Consider the following 14,570-nt stretch of genomic DNA (forward strand, 5'->3'; position numbering starts at 1 on the left):
TATATTAATATTGCAACAATATAACATTCTGATATATTATGTGTTATTTTCAGATAGCTATACTCCGTGTGTGCTGGACAAGTTCTTCTTATAATTTATCATCATTTGGAATAAGAAACGCATTATATACACAATCCGACATGATCCGACGCAAAAATTGAGCTGGACTGAGCTCGACAACAATTAAACAGATTATGTACAACCTTAATTTGCTTGATTGTTATCATCGAGCTCAGTCTTTACGTCGGGTCACATCGAATTATGTATGTAACACGTTTCTTATTTCAAGTAATGTTGAGTTGAATAATTAACCGATACTAATTAATAATATTATAATAAACCGACAGAATCATTTGTAAGTTGTTCTTTATAAATCATTCTTATGTTATCGACCAAGATACCATAAGCCATCATAAGATGCTACCATCGATTTTGGTATCGATCAAGAGCGGGAATAAATCAGTGAAAGAGTTACAATTCTTCAAATATTATTTGTAAAAGAAAAACAAACTCCTGTTTTATTACTGACATTACTTTATTACATGGAACATGAAGTATTTTCGTATGGCTTTTCCATATTTTCCGGTCATAAAGTTTATCCGTCAAATTATAATAATAAAGACAACAAACTTCTGCAAACATAAGTGACGGAGAGAGGAAGGGGAGGAGGGGACGGGGGGGGAGGGAGAGAGAGAGAGAGAGAGAGTGTGCGTGCATTAAGTAAAGCAAAATAATCCTATGGCTTTAAATAGCTGAATGAGTACCCCTCGTGGTCATTCTCGTTGAACGGTGAGTGCGTCGCCTCTGTTTACCTTCTGTAATTCGCTAATTTTCTAATCTTTTAATAATTCAAAAAATAAGCGTCGAAAATTTTCGTAAAGGAAAAATCATCTTAGAATTCTGTCAAGAACACGTCTTTATAAGGATACGAGGTCATTTGAGATATGATATGAGGTCATTTTATATAAAAAAGAGAACATGAAATATAGCGATTATATATTTATATATGTACAAGAGGAATGATAAGAACGAACGAGCTGCAGCAAAAATGGGCCTCCTGGTACATGACATGTTTAGATACCAACAAAGCATACAAGACACAAAACATATGTTGACAGGATACTACAAACTAACGTTAAGGCTCCTGATTAACTCAGCCAAAAACTCTGTGTTGACAGTGGCGATAGAATCAGATGGCAGAATCGACGGTCTGGCGAAATCAGTAGCACACACTTCACGAGTCCGTGTGCTCGCCTGCGACGCGCCGAGAGTGACGAAACAGAAAGTAAATCTCGAAAAGTTGTACGATCTGAGATGCAGGAGAGGAGATAGAGTGAAAAGTCGCGCACCCCCAAGCAGGGAAGAGGGTGGGGTATAAGTAGTTTCGTGTGGAAAGTCATATGCTATGACTTTATTAACTTGAAACTTTAATTTATTGAATCTTCTAAATCAATATTGTCTTCCACTTAATTTTTATGGGGAATTATTCAGAATACTCTCCTCTACAATATATCTAAAGGACATTGAAATCGAGGTGTCACCTAAATTAAATATTTATCATGAATAATTTATTTTCCAAGTTGATACAAGAATCTGGCATAAATCATACACAATTTATTGCAATGAAAAGTGTTAATTGTTAATTTAAGTAGCTTAATAAGATACACTTAAGAAATAATTTTTTTACATGATCGCTCCAAAATAATAAAGATATCAATCATTCCAATAAACAAAATGGGATTATTAAATAAAAAAAACTGGATTGAATATAAAAAATGAAAAAGAATTAAGAAAAATTTTTTAAATTGTTAGACTACTGAAGATGACTGAATAAAGGATTGAAACATATATTATCACTGTCTTAACAAATTGATAAATTATAATTTTACTATAATAACTGACATAGATTCTCGTCATTTGCGGGAGGTTTTAATTTTTTGCTTCAATATGAAGAAATCTGCGGCTGAGGCTCATCGAATTCTCTCAAATATTTATGGTGAGGCCGCTATTAGTGAAAGAACGTGTCGTGAGTGGTTTCAACGCTTCAAGAACGGATTTTGACGTCCAAGGTCATGCTCTGTATTTGGTGGCACCAGCTCGGCGTAGTGTATTATGAACTGTTAAAACCAACTGAAACAATCACAGGCGATCGATATCGAACGCAATTGATGCGTTTGAGTCGAGCATTGAAAAACAAATGGCCGCAATACAACGAGAGACACGATAAAATGATTTTGCAGCATGACAATGCTCGACCCCATGTTGCAAAAGTGGTCAAGACATACTTGGAAACGTTGAAATGGGAAGTCTTACCCCACCCGCCGTATTCTCCGTTGCTCTCTCTGACTATCACTTGTTTCGATCAATGGCACACGGCCTGACCAGCACTTCCGGTCTTATGAAGAAGTAAAAAATTGGATCGATTCGTGCATAGCCTCAAAAGATGATCAGTTTTTTCGACGCGGGATTCGTACGCTACTCGAAAGATGGAAGAAAGTAGTGGCCAGCGATGGACAATATTTTGAATCATAAATGTATAACCAGTTTTTTACAATAAAGCCTCGAATTTTGGAAAAATTCGGCGGAAGCAAAGTTGTACACCTAATATATAGAATAGTAATAAATAAATAAATGTATATATATCTTATACTAAATGTGTTTTTAAAAGTGTTTCTTAGAGATTTTTATATGTTAAAAGCGATGTCGTAAACCAAAAAATTCTAACACGTTAGATTTCCAAGAGAATTGATATTTAATGTTCAAAAAATGGCTTTTCTGACGAGATTTAATATTTTTTGTAAAAAAAGTTAACGTTATCTTATAATTCCAATTAGAAGTCATAAATGTATTGTGCATCCCCTTAAAATGCCTTTTTTTAATTTCAATGTTTACTTTTAAGAGAAATAATAGAGAAATTTTATTGCAACAGAGAAGTTTTATTACAGTCAAAATTAAATATGTTATTAAGACTTTCAATCTTCATAAAGATTTTTTATAATAGTATCAGCTATTGTTAATAAGATGATTAATGTGGTTAAATATAAATGGGGTCTATTATGGAAAAGATGTGAATTCATTCATTAATGATTCAACTATTTAAAAAACAAATAGCTTTTAATTATATTTATTTAATTAAATTAAAAGTTTCTACTGCGTTGGATATTAAAATTTACAAATTCAGAATTACGGATGTTGGATCGGATCAATATCGAAACTTGAAAAATTTGTCCGGATGATTGGAAAATGTATAAATGTCTTTCATAATTTTGAATTTATTAATTTTGACAATATTTCGATATTTTAGTATTAAGATTTTCGAAATAATGTTCAGGAATCTACTACTAACGGGTGTCACGCAAAATGTATGGGTCATTCTGCATATCTTTGAAATATGCGTTATTTCTTATTTTGCTTTTCCTATTTCCATTTAGAAATAGGAAATAGTAAATAGAAAATAAGGAATAAAAAAATAGAAGTGTTTTATTTAATTATGAAATAACGAATGTGTCAAATAAATATTTTATTCGATGTAAATTCGAAGTAAATGCTATTTGCCTTTTTTACATTTACAATGCAAAATACCTATTTGAAATAGTATTTGTATAGACCTTTTAAATACAATAAATATTTCTATTTAAACTATTTCTATTATTTCGCTGCACAGAAAAAATGTATTTATTAGTTTCTATTTCAACTAACTATTTTCCTCAGCACAGGTAATAACCAAGTGATTACTTAGGACAATAGAAGTGCGAATCTTGCGCCAGATCGCCACTGTACGATCATCAGAGAAACAAGAGATGATATAAGAGAAATCTGTGACATACCCAATTGTATGCTAGGCAAAGAATAGGAGAAAAGAATAGAGATATCATGTCAGGATATCCGAGTGTCTGCTGCATATTAATTAATTCGAAGAACTCAATGCAGCACGATCTCCAGAAAAACCTAAGAAATGGCACGAGAGCTGAATATCATCTTCACAAGAGAATGTTGAAGAATAATCACACACAGGACGCAATCTTAAATGAAGAAGAAGATATATAAAAATTTTAGAGAAGATGGAAATTTTTTCGGCATTTTTAAAACGTGTTCCAATTTACAAAAAAAGTTTGAAAAATTTTTTTAATATTATAAAATGAATACAGGGTCCCGGAAGACTTTTGCCATAACTCACAGAAAGATAGATAAGATCAAAATGAATAAAAAATCCCATAGCGATATTTACTAATAATAATCGAAATATTGAAATTTTTTATTGTACTAATGAGACAGACACCGAAAAAAACCGCTTCGACCGCTCGATAGCCAGTTCGATGGCTCATATAGCCAGTTTATCAAGTACTGCCTGCAATGCGTTGAAGAAGCAAAAGCTCAGTATCGCCGCTCACACATCATCGCACCACGCCGAGACGTTCGCATCGCGTTCGCTACGCACATTTGCGATTATAATATAATAAGACCGATTATAATATATAAAATAACATTGCAAAAATAAGATTTACAAACAATAAACTTTTGTGAATAAGAATGTCGAAAGAAATAAAGCGATAGAGACTTGTGGAATTTATACGGAAAATCGAATTGATTTCTATCTGCCGCTTCTTTAAATCAAAAGGAAAAAGTTTAAGAAAAAATATACGAAAGTAATAATATCTCCAACGTTTCTCTATTATTTGTTGTTAGAAGAATATATAAGAACATAAGAATATGATATAATATCAATAAAGATGCAAGTTTTATTAAAATCTGTCCTTAAAAAATTATTGAAAATCTATCGTAATTATAACGAAAAAGTACAATATTATGTCAAATATCGTTAGTACGATTAACAACAAAGAGTTTTTTTATAATTATATGATAGTGAACTTAAAATTTCTTCTATCGTAAATATACTATTAATTATGATAGATTTTCAGTGATTTTCTAAGGATAGAATTAGTTCTATTTTTGCAATTTTTTAAGAGGGGACTTTCATTTTTGAGTCAAAAGAACCGATTTTCTTTTTAACGGAATATTATAGTACGAAATGTTAAAAATATGTATTATAAATACAGTAGAAAATATGTGTTAAATACAGTAAATTTAAAATCGAAATTCGTAAATTGGCAAAGTTATAAGTAATAGACCAATTCGGCGCACAAGTATACAACTTAGCGCACGCGGTAACTGCTCCGGTTTTTGCTCAGCCCGAATAGAATTATTGCTCCGAGGAGACAGAAAACAAAAGAGAATTTCTTAAAAACCAGCTTTTATCTATAATTCGAAGATCTATCTCATAGCTATGGCTATGAAAAGAATAAAAAATTGATCGATCACATAATCAAATGCGAGGAGAATACTCGATATAATTGGTCCCTACTTTACTCTTACTTTTACGATTATTGTAGACAGGCCTTTAAGTACTCAATTCTAATCTAAAGTGGCAAAATTGACACTGCTCAGTAATAGAATTAAACAGACGAATATGAAACAAAAATATTCACATCTGTGCGTGACGAGCAATGCTTGAAGAAATTGGAGATAAAGTGACCAAAGAAGCTCAGACTTGTCGGAAAGAGCAACAATTGAATAAAAATTAATTCTTTGAACAAGAAGAAAGATTATTATATGGCTCTGGTATGATTAGTAAAAAAATGTAATTGTAAGTGTTCGATTTGTATTTGTAAACTACACATGAAACTTCAAACGCGTTTTTCTCGAAACTTTAAACACGTTTTTCGTTTTCCATCACTGGTTTGATATCTACGAAATTAATAGACCGATAATTTTCCGCTTTGAACTGCATGTTGAGAAAATATTCCTTCATTCCTTCGAAAAAAAAACAATCCGTTATTTACTTTTATTTTTATAGCAAAAAATTCAGCCAATTTTTAGAGTGAAATCAATGATTTTTATTTGACAAAACATCATTTTCACAATTATAAATTTTTTTTTGCTTGTTCATCTAACGATAACTATATGTAAATAAAATTAAACGCTATCGGACTTTTATATTTCAGATGACCGGGAAGATATCTTGCCAATCAGTGATATTTCGCGCGATACTATGTTCGAAGAGAGATAACCAGCGTTATATTGACTCAAATTTAAAATAATAAAAAAAACTGTAACTACATTTAAATATAGTAAAACAATATTCCAAAATTCAAATGTATTGATTTTGATCAAAAAAATTTCCCAAAAAATCAATTTTTTCGCTCAAAAAAATATGAATCCCTTTTTAAAAATTCTCTGTTTTAAAATAGGTTTCTGACTTTAAAAACAAAAATTATAAACTAATGAGTCTTATATATTACAAATGGATCGTACATAAATATAGCAAACTTATTGTACTATCTTATTATATTACAAAAAATTTTAAATCATTGAAAATATTGAATTGTGATAATTACAATTTATATGATTAAATACACATTTATATTGTCAACTTTTTTGTTTATAACTTTTTAACGAATAGCAACCGCCTACCACAACTCATTGGAGGACACTCAAGATCATGACAATATGTATCAAGGTTAAAGCATTGAATCCATTGTTTTTTTCGAAGGTGAATCCATTGTTTTTAATATATATTTACCGTTTTTAATGTATATTTACCGTATTTTCTGCAAAGTGTGTATTTTTTTGTATGCAGAGTTTCGTTCTTTCTCGTTTTCTGGAAATTACAAAATTTTGGACAAAATGCATTTTGAAAGTCTGCTCCTCATATGTATTATAATCAGTCTCATTATATTATAATTGCGAATATGCGTAGCAGCCATCGAGTCTCTTAGCGCGATGCGATGAGACATGTGAGCGATGCAGGACAGTAACGTACTTCCCCTTTTGCCTTCAACGCGCTGCCGGCAGCCAATACTTGATAAACTGGATTAAGTTATACCTCAAGTAGTCGGTTTCTCTCAGCGTGCTGTCATTAGTAAAATTACAAAATTTAATAGTTGCTTTCCATTTACACATAAGTGAAATTGAGTCTGAAGTGAGGTGAGTATTTTATACTCAGATTAATGACGTCACTACTTTGGTAAAAAGTTATCACATAACAAAGTTATCAACACAGGTTCATAATCTCTTTGAAATGAGTTTATGAGACTCACTAAAGTACATGGTCTCGATCTTGTGCAGATGGGTAAAAACCAGTTGAATCTCATTTGTCAGAATGCAAAAGGGACGCACATTCAACTGAATTATAACGTCATAAGTGAAAATTATGAGAATCGGTGTAAATGAAAAGCAACTAAAATCTCGATTATCATCAAATATCGTTAAACGGTATTGGACTTTGTATTCATCTCGTTCCCATCTACCTTCCTGTGAATTATAGCAAAAGTCTCGCGAGACATCTTATATATAGAAAGTAAATTATGTAAAAAATTCTATGTAAGAAATTGTTTACTAAGATATAATTTTATAAAATAATAATGTTTTTCTTAAATATCATTTATTTCAAAACTTTTTCACTGACGCGCTGCTTGGAGTGGCATATCCCATGATAATCTGCGTATTATTATTGCATTTGCCGGAAGCCAAATGAGATAATGAAGAACATTGTACACCCAGGAAGACAGATTCGTTGATCAGAGATTCTGCATAGAATTTCCAAGAACGCTGATGGCTGCAGAAATCTATTAATGAAATGACAAAAAGAAAACCTGTAAAAGGTTCAATCTGTTTAACTGCAAATTCTAAATAAGAAAAACTATATATACCATCTTTGCTATAAAATTTAGGATGTTGTGGACAGCCAGGTTGTATGCGTTCACCACCGTTTGGGAAAAAGTCCACTGTACCTGTAGTCCTGGCAATACCATAAAATCCATAATCCGTATGTATGATATCCACAAAACGGGCATCAGAGAGCGAAAGATGAGGTTGAAGAAAGTTGTAAAGGGGACCAGCAGGATCCAATCCTATACAAAAATATTGAAAAGTATATAATAATATAATAATATTATAATATTATATATATATATATATATATATATATATATATATACATATATGCATCAAATCCTAATATATATATATATATATGTACATATATGCATCAGGGAACTAATACCAGGTGTACAAGTGAAATGACGATTTGAGAAACAGATGGCACCAATGCAGTGTGAAGTACAAAGATTTAACATTACACGTCATTTTATTGTATCAACAAGTGTCAAACGCGCAAAGTGATTTGATTGAAAAGTGTTTGCATAGTGTTGTGTTGTGTTTAATATGACGAAATTTGTCCATTTGACCAAATAAGGAGCATTCGCGGACAGCATTAATTTTTTGTTTTGAATTTTTTCATTTGAAGAAAACTGCTGCAGAATCATACCGATTACTTGGAGAAGCTTCTGATGAATATCTCCATCGCAAAAAACGTGTTAACGATGATTTCAGCGTTTCAAAATTGGAGATTTCGATGTTGCAGACAAGGAACACGGAAAATCGCCTAAAAAGTACGAAGACGTGGAATTGCAAGCATTGGATGAAGATGATTCACAAATACAACTCACAAATACAAAAACAACTCGCAGAGCAATTGAGCGTTAGTCAACAAGCTGTTTCCAATCGCCTACGAGAGATGGGAAAGATTCAGAAAGTCGGCAGATGAATGCCACATGAATTGAACGAGAGACAGATGGAGAGGTGCAAAAACACATGTGAAATTTTGCTCGAACGATACAGAAGAAAGTCATTCTTGCATCATTACTGGGGATGAAAAGTGGATTTTTTTTTTAAATCCCAAGCGCAAAAAATCATGAGTAAACCAAGGCGCACCATCCACATCGACTGCAAGACCGAATCGCTTTGGCAGGAAGACGATGCTCTGTGTTTGGTGAGACCAGAAGGGTGATCTATGACCTATTATGAGCTATTGAAGCCTGGCGAAACGGTTAATACCAAACGCTATCAACAACAATTGATTAATTTGGACCGTTCGCTTAAAAAACGATCAGAATACCAAAAGAGGCAACACAAGGTCATTTTTCTTCATGACAATGCTCCATCACATACGGCAAAACCAGTTCGGAACACGTTGGAAGCACTCAGCTGGGAAGTTCTACCCCAGCAGCTTACTCATCAGACTTAGCTCCTTCCGATTATCATTTGTTTGCATCGATGGGTCACGCATTTGATGAGCAGCGCTTTGGTTCGTTCACACGAAGATGTGAAAAAATGGTTCGATGAATGGTTCGCGGCAAAAGGGGAAGATTTTTACTGGCGTGGTATCCACAAATTGCCCGAAAGATGGAAAAAATGTGTAACTAGCAATGGAGCGTACTTTGAATAAATCTCTTTTTATCATTCTTCCGAATTTAACGTGTTTTTTTTGGGAAAAAAATCGTCATTTCATACTTGTACACCTGGTATATCTTTTTATTTTTAATTGTTACGTCCAGCCGTTCGTATTTTCAACAAAATTTGCTGTTAATCTGAATTACTCGAAACTACTTTGTTTTCTTTTCGCTTGTGGAATGCGCTGTCTTCATTTTCGCTATTTACAAATTTTTGCCGGCGCGAGCCAATCATTCGTGCCGCGCGCGTCATTGTACTATAGGACTCGAAATCTATAACGAAGAACTAATAAAATAATTTAGCAGATACATAGACTAATTAAATAGATATAAATCGAGCTACTTGTACGCCGAATTTCAGTTTAATGCGACACATATAATTATCGAGGAAATTTTATGCTCATATATATGGTAGTGAGCTAGCCGATTTTCGGAGAAAATCTTTATTTTCCTAGAGATTCTATAATCAAAGTTTGGCGAAACTTCTGATTGGTTCTTTACTTTAGTCTACTGGTATTCTTCGGATAGTTTCGTACATTGTCAAAAAACGAATGCGAAGAAAAGAAACAGATATTACAAACAGATGAATAAAACTTGCATCAAAGAGCTCAAAAATCACTCCGAAATCTCGGACAAAGAAAAACTTAACAAATTAGACAATTCGGCCAATTGATCAACTCAATTGGTTTTTTCAAATATTGTTGTCATATATTGCCTGTCACGTATTCTAACACTTTTTACGCATGCGTTCATATGAGAAAGCAATATCTGTTATTTCTTTCTATTGCCATTTTTTGTTCACGTTCACCAAACTCTGATTATATAAGATCTCTGTATATCCCGAATCTTGAGTGCCAAGCTATATAAAAGCGGCAAAGGTCAGTAAATTGTCTTTAATCTTTCCATCTCCCTTGAGAGAATACCACGCGCTTTTTCAGCAGCTTGGAATCCATGGACATTTTTGCAAAATACGCAATTTCAATTTCTTTTCTTTGCTTCTTCCTCTTTTCTTCACCTACAAGAAGGTTAACACGAATTATAGCGCTACACTAACTTACTTTTAAATTTGCGAAAGTTAGTGTTATACAAAAAGTATATTTTACAACAATGTTCAACAATTATGCTAACATTTGTCAAATTACTTGTTAATTATTTATTTATATATATCGTATCTGCATCTGCAATTAAATTCATAAAAACAATTTTATACTAATAATTCTATACATTTAAGTGTCTCATTGAACTTTTTACAGTACATTAAATAAAGAAACATAGCTCATATAACTTTGTTAGTCAGACATGCACTCAAACGTAATTTTTTAGTAATAAATCGACAAAATGAAAATTTGAGAAACGGGAAATTAAAAATTTCATGGTTACAATTACTTTGCAAAACATTTGGCAAGTTTTTTGTTAATATATCAAACTACTCCAAATTAAAAAAAAATCATGTTTCTAGGTCAATGTTTGTGAAAAAATGTAAGTTTTAGGGTGGACAATTATCCGTTTATCCGAAATAGAAACAGATCCGCAATAGAAATAGAATCCGAGAAAATATCCGATTAAAGCAGATCTTTCGGATCCGAATCTGTGATTTTAAACTGTTTAGATATTCAAAATTCTGAATTGGATTTCAGATTTCTCTCAATATCTTTTTTTATACATACGGGATGTGTGTGTGTGTGTGTGTGTGTGTGTGTGTGTGTGTGTGTGTGTGTGTGTGTGTGTGTGCGCGCGCGCGCGCGCGCGCGCGAGAGGAGGGAGGGGAGGGAGAGAGAGAGAGAGAGTGGAAAGAGAGAAAGAGAGAGAGAGAGAAAAAAAGACAAAAAACAATGAGACCGAGAAATAAAGAAAACAAGAAAGCAAGAAAGAAAAACTTTATATATTTAAAATTACATAATAGTATAAAAGCTCAATAATTTAAAAAACAAGTTAAAAGAAAAAGAACTACCAGAAATTTTACGTATAAACAAATTGGTAGATAAGTAAAAAAGAAAATGTCTTAATAAATTATTATGAACTTTAATAATATGCCGGCTAACAACAAACGTTTCGATCACGATCGGATCATTATCAATGCGTACAAAATATATCTAAACAATAAAAAACGTAACATAGGTAAAGTCGATCGAAGATATTTAAACTTTGCATTGTATAATTATAATTGATGTTATCAATAAATTAAAGTGGATCTTGTTGTTAGTTAAAATGAAAAAATAACATAAAATATATACATTAGAATTTGTCAGAACAGTAAAAACTTAGCATAAGTCGATCGATGACAAATGATAATAAATGGTATACTTCGCAATGTCAAAATATCTAATTGGTATATAATTAAAAAGAATTTTCGTCTTATTAGTTAAATTGTACAGCAAAAAAACGGTATATAATTATACATTCGTGTCCAGAACGGAATATAACGTATTACAAATATAAACATAATAATGTAAAATTATAAGAACAGAAATAATATAATTTGATGAGATAATATAATACTATAATATAAGTGAAAGCTAAAAATGTATAATGTATATCTATCTATTAAATTAAAATAATTTATCTATTAAATTATCTATTAATTTATCTATTAAATTAAAATACTAGTTAAATAAGAAAAATTAAATAAGAAAAATATCTTTCTAATTGTAGTAGAGAGTTCATTAAAAAAAAAAAAATTATTAAAATATGAATAAGGCACAATAGATAATGTGATGAGAGAAAGATCGATTTCTCTTATCTTCTCGACGCTATTAGACAAAATAAATTTAAAAATAACTTTCAGAGAAGAAAGATAAAATTAAGTTAGAAAATAGTGGGAAATGAGATTTAAAAGGAGGGGTATAGATAGAGGAACATAGTAGGGGAAATGTATACAGAGAAAAAAAGATAATTATGAGGGAAAGAGGGGTTATACGATTTGTGAATAGGATTCTGTCAATGATTCAATATCATTTTGTTTAAATCTTGTCTCTGTCTTTTTATATGAATCCATTTCAGATATCAATTTTTTTTTGTTATAAGAAGACTCACTATCTAAAATTTTCACATCATTATATCCGAAATTATGAATAAAATTAACGCAATACGGTCGATATAACAGATGAGAAACCTATTTTTTTATTGATGTTCAATTTTATTGGTGTTCACGTACTCTACTACTTAAACTTAGTTTTCTTTTTGTTTGATCAACGTAGCTAGCGTCACAATCACATAAGATCTTATATACAACATTTTGATTCGAAAGCAATTCTAATTTATCATTATCTCTCTTAATAAAATTTTTTAAAGTGTTCATGATGGAAAAAGCTAGCTTTACATATTAGAGATAGGTAGAAAACTTTCTGAGATAGAATGTACATAGGGAATTGTCAAATATTTTTCTTTAATTTGTAAATTATGTGTAGTATTTTTAGTGTATAAAATTTTAATCTTTTTTTTATTGCAAAAAAAATAAAGGAGAGAGGATAACTATTTTCAAGAAAAATGTGAATTGCGTCGATCAAATTTTTTTGTTGAAAGCGATAACAGAATATTTTGTCTAAAAAACTAATGATTGTGTCTCTTTTATGATAGAGAAAGTGATTCAAATGTAAATTGAGGAACCTGCCAAAAAATGTTGCTTTGTATATGTATAAAAAAATGATCCTCTGATTATCAATCATAATTGTTGTATCAAGAAAATATATTCGTTAACATCAATCTCCATAGTAAACTGTAATCTTGTGTGTAAAGAATTGAAAATGCTCAATGTACTATTGATCATATCAGAAATGTAAGAATGATATCATCAACATATTGAAAATAAAACAGTGATATTTGTAATTTCTGATATTTCTGGATTCTGTGCAATTTTTGCTTTGATTACTGATCTGTCAACGAAAATATTTTCCACAGGATGTCAATTTTTTACGGCGTTTAAGCATATCAAATGTGGAGTTCCAACGCTGTGAGAACGCTTTATACTCATTTAAACATATCTAGAGATTCTCTTGATTTGATTTTAACGCTTCTCATGCAATTTTTGAATAACGAAAATGTCCAATCATCTTTTTTGCCTTTCATTGGTATCAATTTCTTTGACTTCTGATCCTTTTGATATTGCAAGCTGCACACATTATCCTCTCATTTATTGTCGGTGGAATGTTTATCACATTTATGACATTTATGACATTTATGCATAACGATTGTTGTTCTCCATCAATTTCACATTCATAAAGAATTTTCAATATCCTAGCGGTTATATTAAGGTATGACATTCTTCGACTTCTTCTGTGATTGGGATGTAAGATTTAATTTCCCAATTATCTGTTAAAAATTGTTATATATGCATCCTGAGTTCTTGAATTCCAGAAGTCAGAAATAAAAAATGACAGACACCTTAGATATTTAATCTTTTCTTTCACATCATGAAGTAGATATAGTCTTTTCGTAAGGATTTGAGAAGAGGAGAAGCACAATGGTTGGATATACAGGATGTCTGAAAATAATCGTCAAATATTTCATGGACAGATAGAGACTAAACTGAGTTGGAAAGTCCTCTATCATTTTGTAAGTTTCTCCAATAGTTAACAAGATTAATCCTTAAAGATAGCCGAATATGCGCACCCGCCCGGCCTACTTCTGCGAAATGTATACGTCTATCGATGCGGAGCACTTGCCAGCCAATCCCTAACTCCTCGCACGGCAAGCCATTGTGATGGCGATATACTACGCAGTAGGTCGAACAAGCACGCGTATTCGGCTATCTTTAAGGATTAATATCTCATTAACTATTGGGAAAACAAAATGACTTTTCAACTCAGTTTAGTCCGCCTCTCTTTAGTCTTTACCTGCCCATGATATATTTGATGATTATTTCCAGACACTGTATATAAATAACAAAATAATAAATTATCTGATAATTATGAATTATTAAAATTTTTTTATAGGTATATTAAATATTCAAAATAATTTATGCAAAGTTCCATTGCAATTTACTAATTACAAAGATATAAAACAAATAAATATTTTGTTTATTTACTGAATAACTAATAAGTTCATGTAACTTTATGTAAATAATCTTGAATACATGATGTATTTATATTAAAAAATTAAGATTTTTATCATTTATTTTATAATATATTTCCATATATTTTTATTAGAACACAAATTAAAAAAAGTACAACTTTGCTTTCCTATAGATGGCTTTAGCGGTAAGTGATGGTCGAAATAAATAGATCATAGACGTCATACAATAAACTTGGGCATCTGTCAACATAATCCCATAGAAACATTAGT

General features: G+C 31.3%; 1 protein-coding gene across 1 annotated transcript in view; it reads right to left on the minus strand.

Annotated features, from left to right (window-relative positions):
• LOC105622994 (phospholipase A1 member A-like) overlaps positions 1-14,570 on the minus strand; it is an 87,789-nt gene that overhangs the window by 31,851 nt on the left and 41,368 nt on the right. The window contains exons 5-6 of the mRNA XM_012204395.1: positions 7,710-7,910; positions 7,466-7,625 (exon numbers count right to left, since the gene is read on the minus strand). Of these exons, the coding sequence (XP_012059785.1) occupies positions 7,466-7,625; positions 7,710-7,910 (361 nt within the window). The remainder of the gene's footprint in view (positions 1-7,465; positions 7,626-7,709; positions 7,911-14,570) is intronic.

Source organism: Atta cephalotes, assembly GCF_000143395.1.
Source record: "Atta cephalotes unplaced genomic scaffold scaffold00051, whole genome shotgun sequence".
Taxonomy (NCBI): Eukaryota; Metazoa; Arthropoda; class Insecta; order Hymenoptera; family Formicidae; genus Atta; species Atta cephalotes.